The 23509-nt window shown below is 39.0% G+C and overlaps 2 protein-coding genes across 4 annotated transcripts in view; one reads left to right on the forward strand and one right to left on the reverse strand.

The window, feature by feature from the left end:
• Nucleotides 1–3: 3 nt before the first annotated feature.
• Nucleotides 4–7731, reverse strand: LOC127377990 (WD repeat-containing protein 48). Of its 2 annotated transcripts, none has more exons than XM_051426515.1 (18): nt 7654–7731; nt 6797–6937; nt 6589–6664; nt 6259–6471; nt 6006–6094; nt 5502–5603; nt 5191–5415; nt 4784–4858; nt 4412–4514; nt 4228–4325; nt 3818–3925; nt 3434–3530; nt 3229–3324; nt 2935–3040; nt 2693–2780; nt 1970–2046; nt 1639–1831; nt 4–1542 (listed from the first exon to the last, which is right to left on the reverse strand). In XM_051426515.1, the coding sequence occupies exons 1-18, from the start codon at nt 7699–7701 to the stop codon at nt 1447–1449; spliced, it is 2031 nt and encodes a 676-aa protein (XP_051282475.1). In that variant the 5' UTR covers nt 7702–7731; the 3' UTR covers nt 4–1446. The 2 variants fall into 2 exon arrangements, with proteins under 2 accessions (XP_051282475.1, XP_051282389.1); XM_051426429.1 differs by having other exon boundaries at nt 6589–6667.
• A 1358-nt stretch (nt 7732–9089) lies between these two features.
• The window catches only part of LOC127377884 (sodium channel protein type 4 subunit alpha B-like), a 41416-nt gene continuing 26996 nt past the window's right edge, over nt 9090–23509 (forward strand). The window contains exons 1-8 of one of the 2 annotated variants that reach the window (XM_051426210.1): nt 9090–9553; nt 15951–16260; nt 18145–18262; nt 19482–19572; nt 21093–21221; nt 22109–22200; nt 22345–22587; nt 22724–22787. In XM_051426210.1, the coding sequence (XP_051282170.1) occupies nt 15991–16260; nt 18145–18262; nt 19482–19572; nt 21093–21221; nt 22109–22200; nt 22345–22587; nt 22724–22787 (1007 nt within the window). In that variant the 5' untranslated portion in view covers nt 9090–9553; nt 15951–15990. The remainder of the gene's footprint in view (nt 9554–15950; nt 16261–18144; nt 18263–19481; nt 19573–21092; nt 21222–22108; nt 22201–22344; nt 22588–22723; nt 22788–23509) is intronic. The other variant, XM_051426295.1, reaches the window with a different exon arrangement.

Raw genomic sequence — 23509 nt, forward strand, 5'->3', positions numbered from 1 at the left:
CTGTCATTGTTAAACCATTCCAATTTATTTCTTCGAATGCCTAAAATATACATATTTCACAAATTATTACAAGGGATATTCAAGTGTTTACGGCCTAATTATGATACCCATCACGTTTTTGGCCAATTAGAGCTCACTCGATGCATCCCCACTATGGCGTTAAAACACACTCAACATGGCAAAAGTAACTGCAGAAAATTTACAATGAAAAGATCTGTTGTTCTGCTTGGTGACACACCAAGAGAGAAATGGGTATCACTGTTAATTTCTCTGCTGAATTTTCCCACAGTGGTTGAATATTTATATATTCTCTTGGATGAGATTCCCCTTCAAGTTATATTCATGTTTCATTGAACTCCTATAGAATCTAAATGAAATATACATTAGGAACAGCCCTCACTGTCATCAAAGTCACTGCTCATGACCCAAGCACAGAGCGAGTAAGCATGAGTTACTGTTAAAGATACATACCTTATAGATATATATAATTTCCTGACTGCTAAGATGACTTGGGCGACTACTAACATTCGTAAGAGTAAACTGAAATTTCTGGGTTGTAGTGAATACAGCTTTTAACATCCCAGTCAAATTACTTTCATGATCATGAATGTGCTTTAACGATTTTGAAAAAAGGACAGTTGGTTTTAAGTAAACTGTACAACAACACAATAAAACTGCTGCAAAACCAAAAGAACAAAAAGTCACTTAAATCAAAAATGTTGTACATATATTTACAAAAAAAAAAGAAAAGAACATTCAGTCCATTGAGAACAGCACAGCTAAAAAGAAGTGACAAAGACAGGTGCTTCTGTCAATGAGGTTCAAGCTCTGCAGTAATTAGATGTCTAAGTTGAGGTTAAGTTCAAGTTAAGGTGACAACAGAACAGAGGAGGATTGCTTTGAGGGACTGTGACGCTACCTGGAGACCAAGTGTACTCTAAACTGGTGACACAGCAGAGACGGGTTTGGAGTGTTTATAGAACAAGGACAGTTTCTGGAATGTACTAGAACAAACAAACAGTCTACTACATCCATGTGCATATACACACACACGCTCTGACACAAACGCGCACTGAAACTTTTGTCGCTTCAAAAGAAAAAAGCCAATCACAAGGAAAGAACAAACAGCAGTCAAAGAAAAAAAAGAAAGAAAAGAAATTGGTGATCGCTGGAGAAAACAGTCCATTCTTGTAATTCTTGTCAAACTGTAAAAAAAGAGAATATATAACATTACCGACCACTTATCTCCCAGGTGTCTCTTGGCTGCTCCGGCCTGTTCTGGTCAGTTCCCTATGATACACCATGAGCCACATCCTCACAAATTTTTCTGGATTCTCATTGATACTGCGACTCTGGACCACACAATGGGGTTTTAGGGTACTACATGTCAGAGGTGGGTGGTGATTGGCAAATGACGAAGAGTTCTTGTTTTAAAAATGATGACTTTCACGTGGACTTCTGCCTATAGTGAAGCGTCAAGTCCCCTCCGCTCTTCCAGATAAAATGTTTAACTGTTCGCAGGTCCATGTTGGGATCTAGAACCTGGTTGAAAGTTAAAAACAATAAAAAGGTTAATACAATGAATGACTGGGAATGCACGAGACATACAAACTGTGCAAGCAAAGACGCCGTGCCCACCTGGTCTTGACACATTAGTTCAATCTTCTCCTCAGCCAGCATGGCCATGTCCTCCTCCTTCTCCTGCTCCCCGGGCTTATCGTTAGCGGAGGAGCTGGTGGTCTGCGACTCGTTGTCCAGGTTGATGATCTTCTCGTAGACGTGCTCCATCACCTTCCTCACCTGGAGCATGTCGCTGGCCGAGAGACGGTCCCTGCGGAACACATAACGGGTAAAATCAGCTCTCAAAGGTGAGCTACAACCGATCCACGTCAGCATAGATTACTGGGTTTCTGCTCACTGCATTACGTAATCAAAGGAGATGCAGTTCCTAAGCAGATGAGAAACTTACTTCTTTAGAGTTTTTGCACCAGAGGAAGAATGGGGCTGGAGGTAGAATGGGATTTTGTTGAACTTGGGCATATTTTTCTGGAACAAAAGAGGAAGGATGATACATGTAAATAATAATATTAATAATGGAAGGAGAAACTGTTAGTGCAAATGCTGTATCACAGACACGCTAATGAATTTTTCTCCTGGGAAAAATGGTGACATAGCACTGATTTCCAGTAGGAAAGCACAGGTATAAATCATTCATGATGGTTGATTTCCATTTAGCTGCTTGTTTCAGGGTCCTGGTATTGTGCATGCTGGCTCATGGAGACACTAGAATAGAACTGAGCCATTTGTAATGTTATTAGTAACACTCGGGTTTTTCCTACTAAGACAAGTTAAAATGTCTGCTGTTACAAGGGCCTATACACTACTTAAGGAAATACCTGTATTTCCTTGCCAAAAAAACATCAAACTTCCTCTATAGTTAACTGCATCTTTACCATTGTTAGGATACAAGCTAGCGAGAATGAGTTTGGAACCACCAAAGACACACTGACAAAAATATATTTTGTTGGTTTCTCTGAATAAAGTAGCTTTAGATAAACACACACACCGATATGAATATGTACAAAGGTAGCACACGCGTAAATACAAACACTCACATGAGCCGCTGAATTTCAATCATTTTGACTTTGTCTTATTTGATTTAATGTAAAGGTGAAAACATAACTGTACTCACATCTACAGTTATATCAATAACCCACTGTGGAACGGTCTCATTCAGCAGCATGGACTCAGTCTCTCCACCTGAATCTCTACATAGCAACCTGCAACACACAACATCAGAAGCAATTCAGAAGTGCAATAAATAAACTATTAACATTTCTATTTAAGACAATCATAATCTGACATCGTTACAAAGCCAGGTGCAGCTTTCTCAGTGTACTTCGAACCAGCGTAGGGATGTTAGTAAAACATTACCTAAAAAGAGTTCTGCCTCCTGCTTCCCCGAAGATGACTGGTGTGTGTGGTGGCACTTGGAAGTATCCATTTCCTTTCTGGACCCTGTTCTCCTGCTCTCCGTTCACTGTGGGCACAAGAACACGATTCTACTGTAAGACAGACTGAATGACGCTTTAGGCACCGGCCGCTCACAACAGCACGTTGTGTGGAATGAATACACACACTGATGGTCCCGGTGCATCACTGCAGCACTATAGTTGTTTTAGTTTCATAATGATTTGGCAGCGGATGGACAGTCCAGCACCTCCTTACCGTGGTTCGCCTCGTTCTCTTCCTCGTCCATCGGGTTGATGCGGGTTCTGGGCCAGAACTCCAGCAGAGCCTGGAGCAGGAGTCCACCCAGGTTCACTGGGAAATATGTTTGCGAGTAAGCAGATGTGCAATACAAAGTTAGCTTTAGCTTTGAGTTATTTAAAAGTTATTTGTATATAAAATGTGATTAGGTCAGCTTTCTTACATTTTGGGTCAGATCCATCAGAGCTTGAAAACCCAGCGTCCTTTGCAGACACCCAGGCAGCGAAGCAGTCACTCTCATCCAACGTGATAGTGAGCATCTATTGAAAAAGAGGCAGAACTATGAGACTACTGACCAGGCTCAGGAAAGAAAAGCTCAGAAAAGCTCTTGTATTGTAGCGTTGCAGCAGTATACTGATACCATCATACTGTGTACATTTGCTCATCTATAGTGTTGAATAACCACCATATAAAAAATACTTTCTATCGCTTTATTGGTATTAAAAAACATCTAATATTTTATGAAATTATCATTATAGGCGTTCAACCAAAAATAACTGAAAATCTTACTACTATTGCAACCCTTATTACCAAGTTTGTGACTCACCCCAGTTTTCAGATCAACAGAGAACCAATTTGGCACATAGACCATCTTGAAGCGCTTTTTAATCTCTTCATCAAACTCCACTTTTCCCAAGTCTTCTCCCTTACAAGCCTGAAGGGAAACACACATAAATTCAATATAAATCACAGGTATCACCAGGAGTAAGTTCATCAGGAGAGGTTCTCTTTAACTCTGGAGTGACCTGGAGGAGAGGTTCTCTTTAACTCTGGAGTGACCTGGAGTTAGTAGCTCATTAGGGCCAGTGAGCACCAAATAACCATAACCATCCCCTTCTCTGCACTGGGGTGTCATTTGGCCATAATTTGAACCATCACATTTCACTATGCCATGGACGAAAGAATGGCAGATGCAATCACACTCTTATACTTAAATAACTACAACGTGGAGTTTACCTTCAGGACGTCCCAAAAAGCCACATTGTTGTTGGTGTCTTTGGTGAGTATGTGTCTCTTGTCATTCAGAATGTGGCACTGGATGATACTGGCACCTCCTGAAAACACAACACAAAATTTGACTTCACACAATGTCAGAGAGAAGGATATAGAAGAATCTGTAGTTTTAGATAAACATGTTTACCCTTGATGACTTGTTCTGGCTGAGTGCACAGTGGTGTCAGAGGTGTAGTGCAGTCATTGTCATACTCCCCTGATGATCTAAAGTTGTGCATTCCCTTTAGAGACTGTACACATACACACAGAAAAGAAGAACCATTACAGATTATCCCGGATTTTAATAATCTCTTCCTTACAGCCATAGCTGTGATTAATGTAATGCAATTATCTTTTGTGTATTTCCCCCATGACCACAATTAATGTTTTATGCAAATTACAGGAGGATTACTGCTCAACAGCATTAGGCGTAGCCACCTGCACAAGTCTCTTTACTGTATTCCACGGTCATTTTGTTTGACAGTCCACCAGTAGTCTTAGAAGTGTCACGCATGCTTACCCATTTATTTACGGATGACTTGGTGGTGGAGACCCAGATTGCTGGAGGTGGGTCAGCAGATCTGTCCAGTTCCATCTGCGCAACAGAGAAAGACAGCAAAAGGTTGAATGACTCCAAACGGTTAGCCATGAGCACAGGAATGACTGAAGAGAAGACGGCATCATTATTCAGGACTGTTTGTCAAACTTTTACCTTTCAAAAAATACAATACAGTACAACTTTTTATAAATAAATGTCACTACTGCTAACCAAGCACAAGCAGACACCAGTTGGAAGCAAAGGCCAGCATACAGACTAGACTAGATCTGTAATGCTCAATAAGAAAGTTTTCAAATAAAGTTGCTAAAAATCACAGACAAATTATTTTATTTTCCTGTGCTCCAGGTAAAAGCGTACTGGCGTCTTACTTTGAGCACTGGGGCCTTCTCCTCACAGATGAGCACGCGGATGTCTGGGTTACGCAGGTCAGTGCAGTAGATCTTTTTGTCTCTGCCGCCAGAGTAGACATGTGTAAAGGCCTCATTGACCTGCAGGGCCCAAACCCCTTCATCATGCACCCGGTAGGTCGCGATACACCTCTGCTGGCCGAGTGACCACAGGCGGATGGTCCCGTCTGAACTACCCGACAGGCACTGAGGAGAAGGACGGCAGGTTTAGACTTTAAAAATCCTCAGTTGAACAGCTGCCACCACTGTATATTTTAGATATCTTAACTTACCTGAGTGCCATCTCTATTCAGCAGCAACGACTTGACGTTGTCTGTGTGACCCTTTAGCTTCATCAGTTTTGCACATGTTCGAGGATCCCACACTCTCAGAACCTGAAGGAAAAAAAGGAGAGTGAAGGGTGTGAAAATGGGCACTTCTTCACTACATTTACACATCGATTAAAAATCAAATGAATGCATAAAATCTGTCATTAGAGTACATTCTCAACTTAGTTTCAGGCTAAAAGTTTATGACATTTTATTTGGACAGTCCAAATACAGATTTATGGACATACACTACCTGTTTTTTGTGCCTAAACCTAACCAAATCTTTATTTGAGAAATAACCAAAATGTTGAATCGTTACATGTTACTTTCTGTAGCCAGACCAAAAACTATTTCAGATAAGACATTACCTTAACAGGGGAAATGATCAGTGTTGTTTTAATCTAGTTTAACTGAACTACGTGTGTGTGTGTGTGTGTGTGTGTGTGTCACACCAATGGAAACTCGAACCTTTTCTGTGGATCCAGATACAATGACTGTGCCCATCTGGTTCATAGCCAGACTGTAGATAGAGTCCTTGTTCCCACTGAGTGACGAGGCTGTTGAAGACAAAATATAGTGAGTCCATAGGTACCACAGAAATATCTCCCAGTAAAACATATCAGCCATTACAGAACAGTAATCAGTACAAATGCACAATGATCTAGAGTATGTACAGGCTAGCAATGGGCTCAACTATCACACAGAAACAAACAATACTTACTGGTGACAGTGTTGTTGGAAGCAGTGAGTGCTGTTAGTGTGTTCACATCCCAAAGAAAGATCTGCCGGTCCAGACCTGCTGATGCCACAAGCTCCTTGTCCTTAGCATAGGCCAGAGCTTTCACATAGTCCTTGTGTGTTCGTAACGTCGACATACAGAATCCTTTATGCGCGTTCCATACTTTGACTGTCGTATCTGATGAGGCAGATATCACTGAAAATGGAAGAATGTTTATCAGATCAATCTGTCAGAATACAATAAAAAAAACAGTGTTTGATGCTAAACAATGCTTTAACTTTAAATAAAATAGCTGTCAGTAATTAAACTCACATGTCTTTCCGTTGCAACAGAGAACTATGTCATTAACCCAGTCTGTGTGATGCTCCATCGAGGCAATGTATGGGTCCTGCTGCAATAAAGCAGAGACATTAAGACAATTCCACTATTGAGAATAAGAAACATTGATGTATGTGGCAACACAGCTGCCTGATCACATTGGGAGTGTCATATTTTAATATAGATGAAGTAGAAGCTCTACTTTGTGTTGGTAGACACTCCATATCCGGATGATAGAGTCCCTCCCAGCAGTGAAGAGCCGGTTCAGGGCAGGGTCTAGTTGGAGTGCATTCACCCCATTTCGATTGTACTTCTCCACCTCATCTCTAATGACATAGGACACCTGAAACACAAAGAGGACAGTGAGCACTGAAGTATCTCGACCACCTCATTGTTTTTATCGACAACACACCCACTTCCTTGAGCACACATCGAATCCCCATCACGCTATCGGCTAAGTTTTCACACACTTGCGTTTTGAGGACATGCAGAGTCAGTCAGTTAAAGGAGTCTAGCTACATGACACATATATTGGGAGAGAAATCCACATGTATTCATATTAACAGTGGACAAATGCAGTGCTTATAGCGTGATTTGGGGTCGGTAACAGTCTATACTCGCAGAGTGCCCGAGAGAACCACCGAGACACGTAACTTACGTGTTCCCAGCAATTAGACCGAGCCCAGAAACAGTGTAGCTAAGCTACCATTAACGCTCAGTAAATAAACGCTTCTAAGACAGCGAATGAATCATTAGTGCTAATACAGGAGACATGTAACAATATTATAACATATTTAACGCGTGCGCATATGAAAACTGTTTACACAAACGTAATCATTTAGACGCCACCGTTAGCAGAAGATGCTAACACCTAGCTAGCGTAAGCTAAGCTAACGTTAGCTAGGTTAGTCGGTTTGAGTCATGGTTCATAACAGCAGCGCTGCCTTTAGCGGACGGGTTTAGCTGTCCGTCAAGAAACCGTGAGGCACTGTTTAGAGCTGAAGACTACAATGTCGCCGCTGCCAGACACTCAGCAATAATGCAACTATCACAATTTACCTGTACTTTTCTCCGCCCAGCAGCATTTTGCCTGTGATGCGTGGCCATCTTGCATGTTGACAGTCAATTCATGTGATGCTATATCCGGAAAAAAAAGAAAACATATGCGCCTGAGCTTTATGGGTAATGTGGTTTCACGCTGTCTTCACGTTTCACTGTAGGGAGGACGTTTCTCCTGAGGGACCAGTTTTCAACAGGATCAGGGCCTTGAAGACTCTTCAACCGAGAGGGACCCTAATGGCTATAGTTATACTACAATACCATAGTATAGGCTAACTGTAAAAAAACAAAACAATAATAATAATAATAATAATAATAATAATAATAATAATAATATAAAAAATTACATTCTAGCATACATCTACATACCTTCAGAAAGCTGCCATCTTTTATCAGCATTGGTGCTAAATCCACACCAGAAAAGCAGGGGTCAGCTACACACAGACCTTTAATTCTTTTAGAAAAATACGTACAATATAGGCCTATTGGAAGATAATTTATCATAGTGTCATTATTAATAGGCTGCACAACATTAAGGTACAGTACGAATGTTGACCCTGTGTTCAATCTCGCTGATAAAATCTTGTGCCAGAATTATTTTATCATACTGGAACCAGGGCAGTATATAGGATTTTATAAATACTGACATCAAGAGTTAAAATCAAGTGTTTTTATTTCCCAACATAATCATCAACATCTAATGCTGTTTATGGCCCTCTTAGACTCCAATACAGAGAAATGTTTACAGTTGTCCAGTAGAATTTAAACTCACCAACCAGAAATACCACATAGGGCAGAACACAGTGTACTGTATCTCCCAGCCCAACCTGTTCATAGAAATTATATTATTGGCCACTGGAGGGCGCGACAAGACACCAACACTGTAGGCGCAGATTTCCAATAGATAATCCAATAAAACAAGTCCTCAGCCTGTTGGAAACACATAATAAAAATGTTGGCAGCTTGTATTAAACCATGTAGGGTTCATTCAAGTGCTAGAGGTTTTTGGTTCCAAACCGAGTTCACAGCAGGTGATTTCATTAATTAATTCCTCTCTGTGGACTGAAATCAGTTTCTGTAGTATGGCATTGCTATTAGTAGATGGCTGCCTGTCTCTAAACTGCGATCCTATCTGGTGTAACTTAACATTAAATAGCCTATTTTGTTAACAAACTCCAAACAAGTTCATATAATTTAATGAAATAATACAGTTATATACTAAAAAAACAAAAACCTTAAGTTTGCCATGTAGGTACCACATAAAGACAAATTAAAGCAGTCTACTTTATGTCTATAAGTGGAAGGTCAAGAGTTTCCACAGAGCTCTGATAAACTGAGTCCAAGGACCCCTTCACTATGTGTTTCTGCGACTTTGTTATGAGGTTAAACTGCCACTGTACCTCTGTCACATTTGAGTGTGACATGGGGCAGCTATAGGAGCGGTAATCCTCTGTGGTCCAGCAGCATCCTCCCTCCCTCATGCTCTTGCTCAAGGGCAAATCGAGGTGCGCCTCTCCTCCCGCCGCTGCGCAGCTGCTGAAGACAGCGCAGCATCCACTCCACGCTCGGCGGCTCTGGACCTTTCCCCTGTGGGATGACTGCGGAAGAAGAGCCACTTGAATGGAAGGAAAGAGGATAACTTGTGGCAGGTTCAAAATGTCCCACACATGGTGATTAAACGACTGGAAGTTGTCTAGAAGTCAGTTTTGAGCACTAAACTTTGGATTCTGGCGATAAGAAGCGCTGTTCTGTCCCGCTGGATTGGAGTTTTTGTCCATCATGAAGAATAAACCTTAAAAAAGAAGACATGGATTTTGCACGGAGAGTTTGGTTGTTCCTTCTTCTAAAATCCGAAGAACTCAACTCTGAAAATGATGCTGTAAATCTCAGAGTTTCATATGTAAGTAGACTACCTCTGTAAGGATTTTTAGATTTTGGTATCCTGAGAGTAAACGCTCGACATCATTTGTTGACTTTTTGTACCTTTGCTTTTCTATGTTTTCACTTTGAATGGGGACAGGTTACTGGGGAACTTCTCCATACAATGAAAGTATATATTAAAGACATTATAATTATAAAAAGACTGCTTTTAGGGTTAATCTATCATTTAAAACAACACAACATGGCCTATGTTATACAGTATTTTGTAGCAGGAAGTGCATAATGCAAAATATCCATTTAATGTTTTAAATGTGCAGTGGTGAGCATTAAAGGCTTATACTTAGGTCATTCACTTTCATGATCTCTCTCTTTGTTGTAAATACCACAGGATAAATTATAAGTGCACAGTTTAGTGCTCCATGTCTTCCTACGCTAACTTATTGAAATGTGATGGTGACACATTACATAATGATATATACATGAGGCAGTACACATTTGAGATCTCCTTTGAGAAGTGTTTTGGTGACATCTAATCTTCATCATCTTCTTGTCTAATGTAACAGATGATCAGTTTTAAAATTCCCCTGTTTTTGGAGAGGGAAGCATCCTGTATGACTGAAACAGTAGAGCTCATGAAATAATCTTTCATCAATTCATCACCCTGTGATAATTTCACCACTGTCTCATTAAGTTGTCTATACCTTGTGTAACCTACGTATTTAAGCTATCTGATGCAATTACATTGAAAGGGTTTTGCAAAAGAAGTAGGTCATCAGTTTAGTCTGTGCACATAGGATCACAGTATGCAGCTCTTGGAGGGCACAGACGCGGCCCAGTAAAAACACACAATATGTACACTACACTGTTTACAAAAGTTTATAGTTAGTTTAAAAAAATTATGCCAAAGTCTGTCCTCAAGACCTCAAGTAAACAGAATGTTTAATTTGGTGGTAAAACATCTGTCAAGAATTCCACACGTGGCACTAGTTTTTACAATAATTAACAAGAAACTTCAAGAAAGAAAACACAAAAAACTCAACAGACTTATATATGGTATAAAACATACTTGGGATCCCATTCATTTACAGTTTTCAGATGTTTGCAACCTAAACAATGTAGTTTTAAAGGAAATCGCTCATTTGAGATTATACATTCAATCACCATGAGTGATGGATTCAACCCCATAAATCCAAAGAAACACAAACCTTAATATTAGAGTAAAAGTTACAGACAAGCACAGCAGCAGTCAAGATACTATATATTTTAATTTTATTTGGCAAAAGTTTTAGTACATAATTACGTAATGACCATATTGACAACAAGGTGATCACATCTGATCTATTTTTAAAAACCCAGTCTGTAATACTAAATGCAAGAAACCCACAGGAAATATGGATGTTTTCTGACATTTCCAACTATTAAGAAAAATTATTCTCACATAAGAAAAAATGATGACAGCTAATCAGAATAGTTAAAAATGCATTTTTAAGCCTAGAAGAAATTTCAATTTCAATAAATAGATAAAATCTTATTTTAATACCTTTGAATGTTAATTGAGTGACAAAATAACAGAAAATACACTGCCAGTTGTAAGAGATACTCTTGGTAAACAACTTAAGTGGGGATAAAAAGTGACAACAGGATCAGGCCGTATGTCAAAGTAGTTTCACGTGATCTGGTCCACATTCAAGCTCAGGTCCCCCATCTGCAGTATCCATGCAACAATATCTGTTTCCTGTTAAAGTATTCTTGGAATATAAGTTGATAGAAATACACACGGAGACTCTTCTTTTAGGCTGTTTTTAATGGTTACACTAAGAGGATGGACGTAAGACAAAAGACATTTTTGAGCTGTATATTTTCTAGAGAATTCAACCCTCTCACACCAGAATGACTCACAAACCAGAAAGTGACATGACACTACACGATATGATGTCATTTGGCACCGCGGCCTCCACTAGACTTGTTCAGAGTTGCCGTTGTCACATGCACTTCTTAACAGCTTTTAAAAAGTGTCTTTAATCAGTAAGCTCCTTCATAAAATCATTCATGACCAATTACTGTATTTGTTTCTTGTTTGTTTGATTTAAATATTTTTTGGGGGGCGTTTCTTGTCTTTAATCTATAGTGACAGCTGAAGAGTGACAGGTAAGGGGGGAGAGAGAGGGGATGACACGCAGCAAAGGGCCGCAGGTCTACCAGCTTCCAGGACGCCCCCTGTATTTGTTTTGTTTTCATTTTGCCTGGAGCTGTTTTCAGAGCAACAGGAAGGAGCTATAAGCCAAAGCTAAAAGCTATAGAAAAAACATACTGTCATGACTCAGCACAAATTCTGCCTCAGAATCGTCCACTAATGTAACGTTAGTGCTTTGTTCTCTTAACTTTAGCAGAATTGACGATAGGAGGAAATTAAATAATCATATCGATGCTTTAATTAACTTTCCAGTACAGTGGATGGGGGCACTCACAGTGGTTGCTGATAAGAGAGAAGAAAGTACTCCTTTTTTTTTTTCTCAAAAGGGTTCAAGCTAGAGAATAAGTCAACCAGGCCGATATATATATACACACACACATACATATATCCTGTTGTGTGTATGTCAGCCAATAAGTAACAAGAAATGACCAAATTACCAAATTAGGTGTGAGGTCATTTAGAAACAGTGTCACTATTGCATTTGTCCACCAGAGAGCACTGACAAGTTGATTTTTCAACTTTAAAATATCCTAAAGTATGCTGACACACGCGCACTAAACAATCTAAGGGATCCATATTAAGATTGTTTGTTTATATAAAAAATATATATTTAGGGACAATATATAATTTTATGATTTTTAAACCTCTAAATATCGATATCAGTATTTTCCTCAAAAATGAAGTATCAGTCGGTTCAAACAACAACCCTCACTCTCATCACAACGTACTTGGATTTACTTTTCAGAGAATTTAAAGCAGTAGTAATTGCATAACACGTTTTCAAGTTGAGGGTGTGCGTGTGCGTTTGTGTGTTTGTGCATTTGTGCGTGCAAGTTCATGGCTCCGCTCTACTTTCAGTCTAATTATCATAATTATTTTCAGTGATGATAACCATATCACATCTGGCTGTTATGGGGATTAAATTTCATTCAACGAAAATACTTTCTTTCTGTCTGTGTTATCTAACAGCGTACAAAATAGTGTGGCAGATATTCTCTCTGTGCATTTTACTATTGATTAATACTAGTATATGCTTTGATTATGTACACCACAGAGTACCTTCTTACTGTTTTGTGTTGTCTGTTACCTTTTATAGAGGAAATGTGTTCATGTGTCAATGTGGACAATTCATCTCATCCTGATACATCCTGACAGAAATATCATTGCTTTGAACCTGTTTATCTGCTTTATGACGTTGCAAATGGACCTTAACCTATTTATTTTGGTAGCAATGTGAAAGCGCTGGATTCAGTGTATGAGACAAGCTGATCTGAGATCAACCTGGGCCAAATAAGCAGATCAAGTGAAAGCAGATAACTAGCGTCTGGCTGGACGTGTGAAGGGATCAATGCATTTCAGGACAGGAGGAGATGTAAAACTCACAGAGCTTAGTCAATATGAAAAGGATACAATGGTATTTCTCTGTCAAAAGGGGAACATAGAAATGTAATCCTCTCTTTGGAAAGCTTTTTCAGTTATTAAAATATCAGACTCCGTCACTGGCTAAAATAGGGGGGAGAATGTTTGGTAGTGGAAAGGCATTTGTCTTTATTTAGACAGTGGCTTAGGTCTCTGATCAGATTACCTACAAACTGTCTTTATGTTTTATTTAAGTCTAGAGGAACACAGTTTTCCAAAAAGAAACAAGTGTTCCTTAAGATTTCAGGTCACATTTAAAGCTATTCAAACTATATTTAGTAACTTCTGAGGTTCATTTTCTGCTACAGCCAAGGTCTAATGTTATTATCATGCTAGTAAACTAGAAAGCTTTTTTTTGTACCAAAGAATGTAAAATAATTACCAATGTGTGAAGTCTTGGAACCTTGGACCCACAGAGTGTACTCTCACTGTAATATTACTGTATCATTTTATTATAATTATATGATCAATAGTTGGTTGAAGTTCGTCCATGATAGACAGTGATGGACAGACTGCTCATCCAATCACCTGCCAAGTAGTTATTTGTGTGCTTATATTTTTGATCAGATATAACAGATATAATAAGACTTTTATTTCTTTGTATGGTTTGCTTTTTGTTTAAATCTGCAGGAATCCCAGGGTCCCTCATCGTGATGATCTGCAGTTCACCTCAGCTCTACAAGTTTTTTCCTCTTTCAGCTTGTTGTTTTGGTGTTATGGCACACAACATAACAATTTTGGTTCCCCCCAACCGCTCTCATCGTGTTTTCATTAAAAACGTTACCTGCCCAACATCACGGAGCAGACAGGTTTTAAGGGACTAGCTGGCAGCAACATGGCGCATTTAGACGTTAAAGAGACAGAAGTTGGTTGGGACCAAAATGGAGCATTTGTAAGCTGGCTTGAAACATAACTCCATACGAATGCTGCAGAAGTTGACACTGGAGTTTAAAAAGAGAGAGCTTAGACAACATTTAGGCTTTTTGGGGTGTGTTTTGTGATGTTAAAAGTGCGTCTTTAAGTTTGTATCCCGGCAGCTTTCCTCAGTTCAGCAGAGGCAAAAGTGAACGCTGTGATCCTAAATCAGTTCTGGTGAAACCCCTGGTCAGAGACTGTGGACTTAATCCCTCTGACTCAAAACTATGGCTGCCCTAGTTTGACAGAGACTGTTGGATAACAGGAAGCTGGTGGTCAGCTGTAAGAGTAAAATATTTATATTGTGTCTGGACTCCTTCAGCATTATCTTTAGCATTATCTCAGAAAATCAGAGGGAATTCAGCTTTTAACTTAAGCCCTTATACACTGCAATTACACAATGTTTGAATTAGAGAGAGCTTCAGTGATGGACACATACATACTTGTAACCCTTGGTAAATTCAAGATACTCCAGTATATTATGATTGTTAGGCTTTCCTGCAAAAGAGAATAATCTCTATTTCTTGTTGCATAATTGCTGTGATTATGAATTATGCTGTTTTGTCAATCTGACCTTCTAGATTATTGGATCCTATTCCTAAACCACTTTTATATTGTAAGTACTTATCTAAGCCACTGTGTGTAGAATCTAACTATTCTGATGTCATACTTTTCTGTTTGTAAAAAAATTGACAATCCTGGTAAATCCGGGTTGGATTCAGGTCTTTCTAGCACTGGGACTGCCAGAGTCAGAAAATTAAAAATGCTCACATAGAAGCTTTGAACCTGCAAAAAAAAGATTTTTTTGGGCCAGTTGAGGATAGCGCATTAAAAACTATAGTGACATCACCTCATGAAGTTGATTTGGCAAACTTGTAAGCAAAAAGACACACGACATGGAGCAACATTTGCATTATAAGCATTCATTTAGAGTCATGGTTCTGGACACCTGATGGAAATATTCCAATATTCACTCTCTTTTAGCTTTGTTATACTCCCCAAGGACGGAAATATCTGGCTCTTTAGTCGCTAAATGCTCCACTATGTTCTCCAGCTAGCCGCTAACTTTGTCTGTTTGCTGTTTAGTGTTGGGCATGTAGGTGGACTGTGAACAGTGAGGCAAAACCAGAACAATGAACTGGAAGATGCTAAAACAGAGCTGAGGTTTGTCACTACAAGCAACCTCCTTTGATTATACGCAATCATGTCATCCATTGTTAATAGTTAAACAGTATTCTAAAACATATTCTACAGCAGGTTTCACAGCAGTCCCAATCCCCCCACATCACAGTGGAGATGAGGAAAGTGGTTTCCACCTTGTCCAAAGTAAACCCATGCAAAGCCCCTGGCACAGACTAGCTCAAAGGTAGAGTGCTTAGGGAACTGGGGGACATCATGGCTCAACTCTCCCTAATGACGACCAACTTTAATTTGCCTAAAAGCAGTGCAAGATTGAGGATGCTGGATACTGTGACCAAAAGTTTGGACTCCTCTCATTCCTATATCAGAATTTTATTAATGGACTTCTCCTCAACTTATAATACAGTGAAGTCACTTGCTTAACCTCATCTCTGCTACAGGTCAACCCAGTACTGGGGCTATGGATTAAAAACATCCTGCAGGATAGACCATGTAGTGGTTAATGTTTTAAGACAAATTTCAAATGCTAGGCGACGGACAGTTTTTCTGATTCTAAAGGGAATTTAAAAAGTTACTACTTTTAGTTTGTTGTGCCAACTACTGACAGACATTGCATTTTGGAAGGTGATCTGGTGTGTGACCTCCAAGAAGCTATGTTATCAATAAATCCTGTGTAATTAAATGTGATGACTTATTCTCTCTCACCTTCTTCCACCTATGTCTTCACTCCCCACATCCCTGCCTGTAGCTGTAAGTAAATTCTAGTAAAGGAGAATCAGGATGAAAAGATGGCAGCCATGCTGTTACCAACGGGTCCTGATGGCTTGCGGCGGTTCACTCGCGAATCCTTGGCTGCGCTGGAGCAGCGGATTGCGGAGGAGCAGGCCAAGAACCAGGCCAAGGATAGCCATGATTCTCACAGGAACGCTGAGCCACCCAAACCCAGGCCCGACCTGGAGGCAGGAAAGCAGCTGCCGCGCATCTTTGGTGAGATCCCTACAGAACTTATCGGGATGCCACTGGAGGACATTGATCCATTTTACTACAGGAACCAGAGGGTGAGAGCTTGTGTGTGAGTTTGTTGGGTGGGTTAGATGATGGTGGTCGTGTGTAGGTTTGATCAAGAGTTGGTCACTGTGTTTGACAGGAACTCCTGCTAACCCCAAATGGTATAATTGTCACCTTAACAAAATGGCCTCAGACAAACATTCAAACAAGAAATTGTCACTTAGTGGGTCTGCTTAAAGGAGTTTCACCTTTTTACAAGTCACATGCCATGTGTCGAAACCGAAGTGATGAAACCGTTCTGTGCAAAAAAGATATTCTGAATTTATCTGAAGGCTTTTGCAGTCTGACCTAATCAATTTAGTATCTTCTAAAGTTACAGTCTTTTTAGTACAGAATTCCCTGTTTTTGTTTCCCATGACAGTGTTTCCTTAATGAGCCCCAGTAAAGGGATAGATAGGGGAAGAAACACAAAAAGGAAATTTGGTACTAAAAAGAATGTCACTTCACTGGTCTAACTCAGACGTCTGAAGCCTCATATCATCTTCAGATATTATATATTTTTAAAGAGAACGTAGATTTTGTCCCCAAACACTTGACATTGGTAACATTGGTCACTAGGATTAAGAAATTATATTTAAATAGCTAGTATGAACAGGAGGAATGTTTACAATCAGTTTTATTAACAAGTTGGTTTTTACATATTGGTATATTGATGCATAACCATAAACATAGTATGAGAAAAATATGCATGAAGATGAAATAGACACAATATATACAAATATAAAATGATAAAAAGGCAATATGTACAATATGTTATTTAAATAAATGAATGAAGAGCTGTAAAGTGGTATATTGTCCAGGGAATGTGCTAGTTCGCAGTATGAAGCTTAAAGGATATTTGCAATGTGAAAGATACAATCCAAGAGATGTGCAAAAGATGTTTAAATATACATATGGGCACCTGACAGACTGGAAATATTGTGAACTGAATATTATGTGCAGACTGCTTCACTAAACAGACCCAAGATTAAGAAGTGTCATTCTCTGACCTGATTACATTGAAAGAAATGGTTAATATAATGATTGATATAATGATTAATATAATGGTGGTAAAGATGGTAGCTGGTGATTAATCATTGGCATAGGAGTAGTGTCTGTGACGCTATTGTATTATTTTACTGATACATGTCAAATTATCAACAAATCTCTCATCTGGACTTAGATAAGATAATATGTCAGTGATCCTCCTGATCAGCCGAGGTTTTCACTGAATTCACCAAGTGGTGTTTTAGAGCAGCTAGCTGAGACGAGAGGAGAGCGTACGCATCTCTTTAGATCTCTTTTGGATGCAGAAATAGGATTACCAAGTTTTGATTTGCAGAGTAGATCAGGCTGCTGACCATTAATGGGCCGCTTATGGAGAGATGAAAAAGGACGTGGCAGTCATTCTCAGGGTCTCTTTGTTTTGGCATGTGATGCTGGATGGGAGGATTATCCAAAGACGAAAAAATATTTAAATAAATGCCACATCTGTTGGGGAAAGGTTCAGCGCGCTTTGGAGTTGCCTACATTATCTCAACTGGCTTGTCTCATTGCGTGTATGTGGCCACTCTGCTTTCTTGGAGGCAGGAGTGCGTATGGTGGAAGTTAACACAGATGGTAGACAGAGTGGTAGACTCAACACATCAGCTATATTATCATCCCAGCGGGGAAAAGAAAACAGCTGAACTGCTGCTCAGAGCTGCTGTCGAGTTCCTCTGGAAAACTGGAAAAACAAATGTGCCTGAACATTTTGGGGAAATTTGTTTGTGAAATGTATTTACATTCTGATGACTTGATTTCTTTTATTTACAGAATGTAAGCAATAATATTTGTGATCTTAATAATATGTGATTTTTCTGACTTCTGTTTTTTTTTTTCTGTTTCCTTTTCAGACTTTTATAGTACTTAACAAAGGGAAGGTCATCTTCAGATTCAGTGCCACATCCGCACTATACATATTTAGTCCATTTCACTTCATCAGATCAATCGCCATAAAAGTTTTAGTCCATTCATATCCTTTTTGATCACCCAGTGCCTGTGTAAAATAACCATGTGATTGTTATTATTAGTTCTTTCCTTTCCTTTTTTTTTGTTAAAGGGTGATAATGATGAAATGTGTGATGGTGAACGCCTTTATGGGAGAAAATGCTTTAAAGAAATAGAGAATAGAAGTGATATTGTATATTTTAATAGATAATAATCAGAATTAGGTCAGATGATGACGGTATTGCTTTTGCAAACCAGCATTTGACAACAGCTCCAAAAAGTGCTTTACTTCAAAGTAAAAATATCAATGTCAGTCTCCTGACATTTGTAATAACATGAAGATTAGACCATGAATCAGGCAGCCTGCCGATAACAGACCACTGTGAACGTTAACATCAAAATAAAAAAAAATTGTTATAAAAAGTCTAGATTCCACTCCTTGCATCTCATACTGACAGATTAGCCAATTTATAGTATTAATTTATTTCCTCTTGTAGATTTCTATTGGATTTTTCCATAGTCCCATTTTTGAAACAGCTTTGTAATGGTCCTCCCTGACATCGCAAACCAAATCCCCTCATATCCCTCTTTTAATCTCTGAAATGAAATAAGAGCAAGGAGATTTCACATCATGTGACGGCTGCCTATTAGTTCGCAGACAGACGATTTATACTTCATATACAGGATGGAATCTTTCCTCTGGATCTCCTCTATGTTATAAACATCTATTGATCACATTATCTATTACATCTATGAAGTATTGATTCTCTGCAACTGACAATGACATGGATATCTGTTACTGACTGACATTATGTGCTGAGATACATTTTTAGAGTCCTGTTGGCAAAAACAAAAACTGTACATTTTGTAATAAAATGTATATTGAATAATTTAGATTACTGAAAGAAGCTGATAATTTTATCTTGAAATGTTTTTAATGTTTTAACTGATTTAATCTTTCAAAGTTAGCAGTTGACAGATCCTTTGTTATTGTTTCATTCATCTATAAGAGAGAATGATATCACTCCCCTGATTTAATGTTAAATGGAATTTGCTGGGATTTTCCATAATCTGCATTTATTGTACTTCTAATACCGTTTGCACACACAGTGATGGTTTATCCTAATGGGTATATTTCATAGGATTACAAGAAACCTTGTGTGATACAGTGTTCGCTTATCACAGAAACTTATTTGATTGTAAATTACATTTCCACAATACACTTTCCTTAACCTCTTTTCCACATTGTTCAGCCTGTTCATAATGTGCACTATACTGACCAACTGTTTCTTCATGGCCATGTCGGATCCGGCACCATGGACCAAGTACCTGGAGTAAGTACGCACAGTTTTTGAGCTGTTATCTGACCCTGAAACGGTGCTACGTGTGTTCTAATGTGGGGCTGTGGGGTTTGTTGTTTTGTCAGTGATGATTGAAGAATCAGCTGACATGTAAGTATAAGATGCATGTAATATTCACTTCAGTCAGAACTCCACACAGGCATGCCACAAGAGAGCGTTTGATGTGGAATGAAAGTTTATGCTTAAAAGTCTTCAGAAATGTTCCGATGTGCATGATGTGAAGATGTTGTCGTCATCAGTGGGTCCCAAGCTCTTTTAGCATGCAGCATGCTATCTCCATTGACAAACACGTTCAGATTGTTCATTTACTCTTGCAACTTCAGGAATTTGTTTATAAAAAATGTGAAAACAGAGTGCCACACTCAGGTAGCTGATTAGCTTAGGTCTGCTCACAGACTGAGAACAGGGGTAAATAGCTCTGGCTCTGGTCAAAGGTAGGACCTATTTCAAGCCCTCCACCTCTCTTCCTCCGGCTCGCGACATGATGTCAAAAATATAATATGATGCGGCCCGCAAGATTATTTTAATTCTTTTTTTTTGTTGTTGTTTCATATCAATTTAAACTACCCTTTTATATACAGTTAAAATTAAAACACAATTCTATTTTAAATTTGGTTAAATAGGTCAAAAAAGGTAAAAGGGGCATGCAAATGTTTTCAAATGATTGATAAGAAGAGAGCAGAATTCTGGGCCTTCATTTATTGTTTGTTTCCAAAAAAACAGAGATGATTATGATATATATATATATTATGATATTAAAATGTATAGAAACTGCTGCTTGCATTTTTTTGTTAAGTATGTTGTTAGAAATGAAAATTCTTTCAGAATATTGCGCCTTCTTGTTGTACTTGAAGTGGCCCTCCCATATAAAATGACAATACCAACTGTGGCCCCAAGCCAATTTCCGTTTGAGACCCCTGATAATCTTGCACACAACCCTCATAAAACAGAATCTGGTCATTTTTACACTAAGGTTTTTGTATGGAGTAAACATAAATGTTAGAATGCCTGGATAGCTATTTCCTCATATTTGCAGTCTTTATGCTAAGCTAAGCTAACCAGCTGCTGACCATAGCTTCACTTTGACTGTGACAGACCTTAAGTGACGAGTACAAATTACATTGGAATATGAATGAACCAGTGGGAAGTCTTTATGTCTTGTTTTGTTTTTTAATTCAGTGAAAACTTGAATGTATGTATTACCTGTTTGTACTTTACTTTTCATTTGTTTGTATATGTAAACATGCATTAATAGGCCACAATAATATATGTGCTCTTATTTGATTTTTATTACAATCTGACAGCAGCATCACTCCTCCATAATTAAAGTTACTATAAATATCAGCTCCATTCAAAGGATGTTGGGCTGAGAGTTACTGATTGTGGTTTATTTGGATTTTAATCCATTAAATCCACTCTGAACTTGTAGATATTGTGCAACAATGGATTTAAAGCTAACTGCATTTTCTTCCCCCTCCGTGAATATTTTGCAGGTATACTTTCACTGCCATTTACACTTTCGAGTCGGCGATAAAGATATTTGCGAGAGGATTCTGTATAGTGCCGTTCACCTTCTTGAGGGATCCATGGAACTGGCTGGACTTCACTGTCATTGTCATGGCGTAAGTAACAATATAATTCATACTTCATTTGTACTGACAATCTCACCTGACATCCACTTTAACAGTGGCTACATCGTGCAGATGTGTGTGAAGTAACTACCAGAGAAACACCCAATTAAAAGGTCCACCTTTATTCAGTGTTCACATTCTGTCTTGTGGGACATTTTCTGTGCACACTGTAAGAAAACAAACAACAACCTATTCTTTCAGTATATGTCAAAGTGACCGTAGTCAGTCAGTCAGTCATCCTGAGTGGTAATTCAACAATAAGCTTATTGTTGAGGTCAGAGATCTGTGTTCCATGACTCACTACCTTTGAAGCAGGTGGCAGATTAGACAGGTGACCTCTTGATGCATTACTGCAGCATTGTCCAAGACCAATCATCCTGATAGGACATTTGCTGTGTTTGAAAACAGCGAGACAAAATCCCTTTTACTGTGTGTAGACACACTGAAAGCTGTCATTACTGTCAGTGATTCATTTGTTTTTAAATTAATTATGGTTCAGTTATTAATTAATTTTTTTCCGACAGGTGCTAAACACATGCTATTCTTTTAACGGTAAAGAAGCTATAATCAGTTCTTTTATATCTGCAGCTCCAATCAACTCTAGGAGCATTTTAGTGTCTATCGGCTCTTTATTATGGTTTTCCAAGCCGCAACTTTGCTGTTTTGGTAAATTCTGACTACTCATAGCATTATTTTTGGCAGCAGCAAGCAGCTGTTTTCAGTAATAATACTGATGACTAAATGAAACCAAGATGCTAAAAAATCTTGTTACTTAATGTTATCTAATTAAAATGCATCATAAAAAAATCACTTTGTATGATCCCTAATACTTAAATATTCCTGCAGAACTTCATAAATCTCCTTATATCAAATTCCAGATATGTGACAGAATTTGTAGACCTCGGAAACGTCTCAGCATTAAGAACCTTCAGAGTACTACGAGCACTGAAAACCATCTCAGTTATACCAGGTAAGACAAGTACAACCTCAAACCTCAGGCCATGTCTCCTCTTTTGTTTCCAGTCATGTGTGAATCACCTTTTCACACATCAACCGAACATTTTGTCTGTGAGTTACCAAACAGTTGATATATTGTGTCCTCTCCCTCTTCAAGGACTGAAGACCATTGTCGGTGCTTTGATCCAGTCTGTGAGGAAGCTGGCAGACGTGATGATCCTGACTGTCTTCTGCCTCAGCGTGTTCGCCCTCATCGGCCTGCAGCTTTTCATGGGGCTGCTGCGACAAAAGTGTGTCCGCAGCCTCGCGCACTGCATCAACTCCTCCTACAGCTCCAACGCATCCTTCATCTGCAACAACAGAACCTGGAGCACCAGGGCCGACTTCCTCAGCAGTGAAGGTCAGCTGAAACAAAAAAGACTGGTGTTGACAAAGCAACATACACACGTACAGTGCTCTGAATACTGTCCACTATTATTAACGTTCAGAGAAGTTGCAATTTTGTTTCTTTAAATTCTTTTTCCCCTTTTCCTTAGATAATTTTTACAAAGTTGAAGGAGCAAAGGATGCCTTAATATGTGGATATGGAAGTGATGCGGGGTAAGCAAGTGTTTGTTCTGCTTGTTAACTCATCATTACATAATATCAAAGGGTCTAATGGTTTTTGATCCCATGCATGTCATGTGTATAATTGGATTCAGCAGCTTGAGTATCAGTGGTGTTAGTTTTCGTAGAACAAGAAAAAACAGATACAAAACTAAATGATATTCTTTAGGCTTCATATTTAAAGTAAATCTGTGACTTGTGTAATGTATAGAACAATGATCCCATCAGAGGGAGGGGTGTAGCGTGAGAGAGGCTGTACACAAGACGACATGTGGTGCGGATAATCACCCCCGCTCCGCTGGAACCCTTTACTGAGAAACATGGAGTTGCCAGCTGGAGAGAGGGGGGTCTTTGGAGATTTCATCATCTCAAAAGCTCTATGACATGATTAGGTTAACCGGAGTGGACCGGATCACTTTGGACTCATATTCTGTTATTGTTGGGAGGAGTTACTGTACTGAAGTCTTCAAGCAGTACTCCAACTTGAAACACCTTTGATTTCATTTAGAACATCAATATAAATATAGACATGCGTGGATGACGGACTTTGTTCCCAATCAAAGGGACAGTGTGAAACCATCCAAATATTGTTGCTCAGCCTACGCGCTGAATAATCCTATAAATCCAAATGCTTTTGAAACAAGCACAACAGGGTTACTCTGCCCATGCCAGGCCCAGTTCAAGGGTTATAGTGAGCTAAATACCCATCTGTGTGA

This window comes from Dicentrarchus labrax, unplaced genomic scaffold (genome assembly GCF_905237075.1).
Source record: "Dicentrarchus labrax unplaced genomic scaffold, dlabrax2021, whole genome shotgun sequence".
NCBI lineage: Eukaryota > Metazoa > Chordata > Actinopteri > Moronidae > Dicentrarchus > Dicentrarchus labrax.

Bases quoted from the DNA above. Each gene is read 5' to 3' on its own strand.
- LOC127377990 (XM_051426429.1), bottom strand. From the start codon at position 7,701: ATGGCCACGCATCACAGGCAAAATGCTGCTGGGCGGAGAAAAGTACAG. The intron at 6,938-7,653 runs GTAAATTGTGAT...TTTGTGTTTCAG, and splicing joins CTGGGCGGAGAAAAGTACAG to GTGTCCTATGTCATTAGAGA. The intron at 3,531-3,817 runs GTGAGTCACAAA...CTTTTTCAATAG, and splicing joins CTGTTGATCTGAAAACTGGG to ATGCTCACTATCACGTTGGA.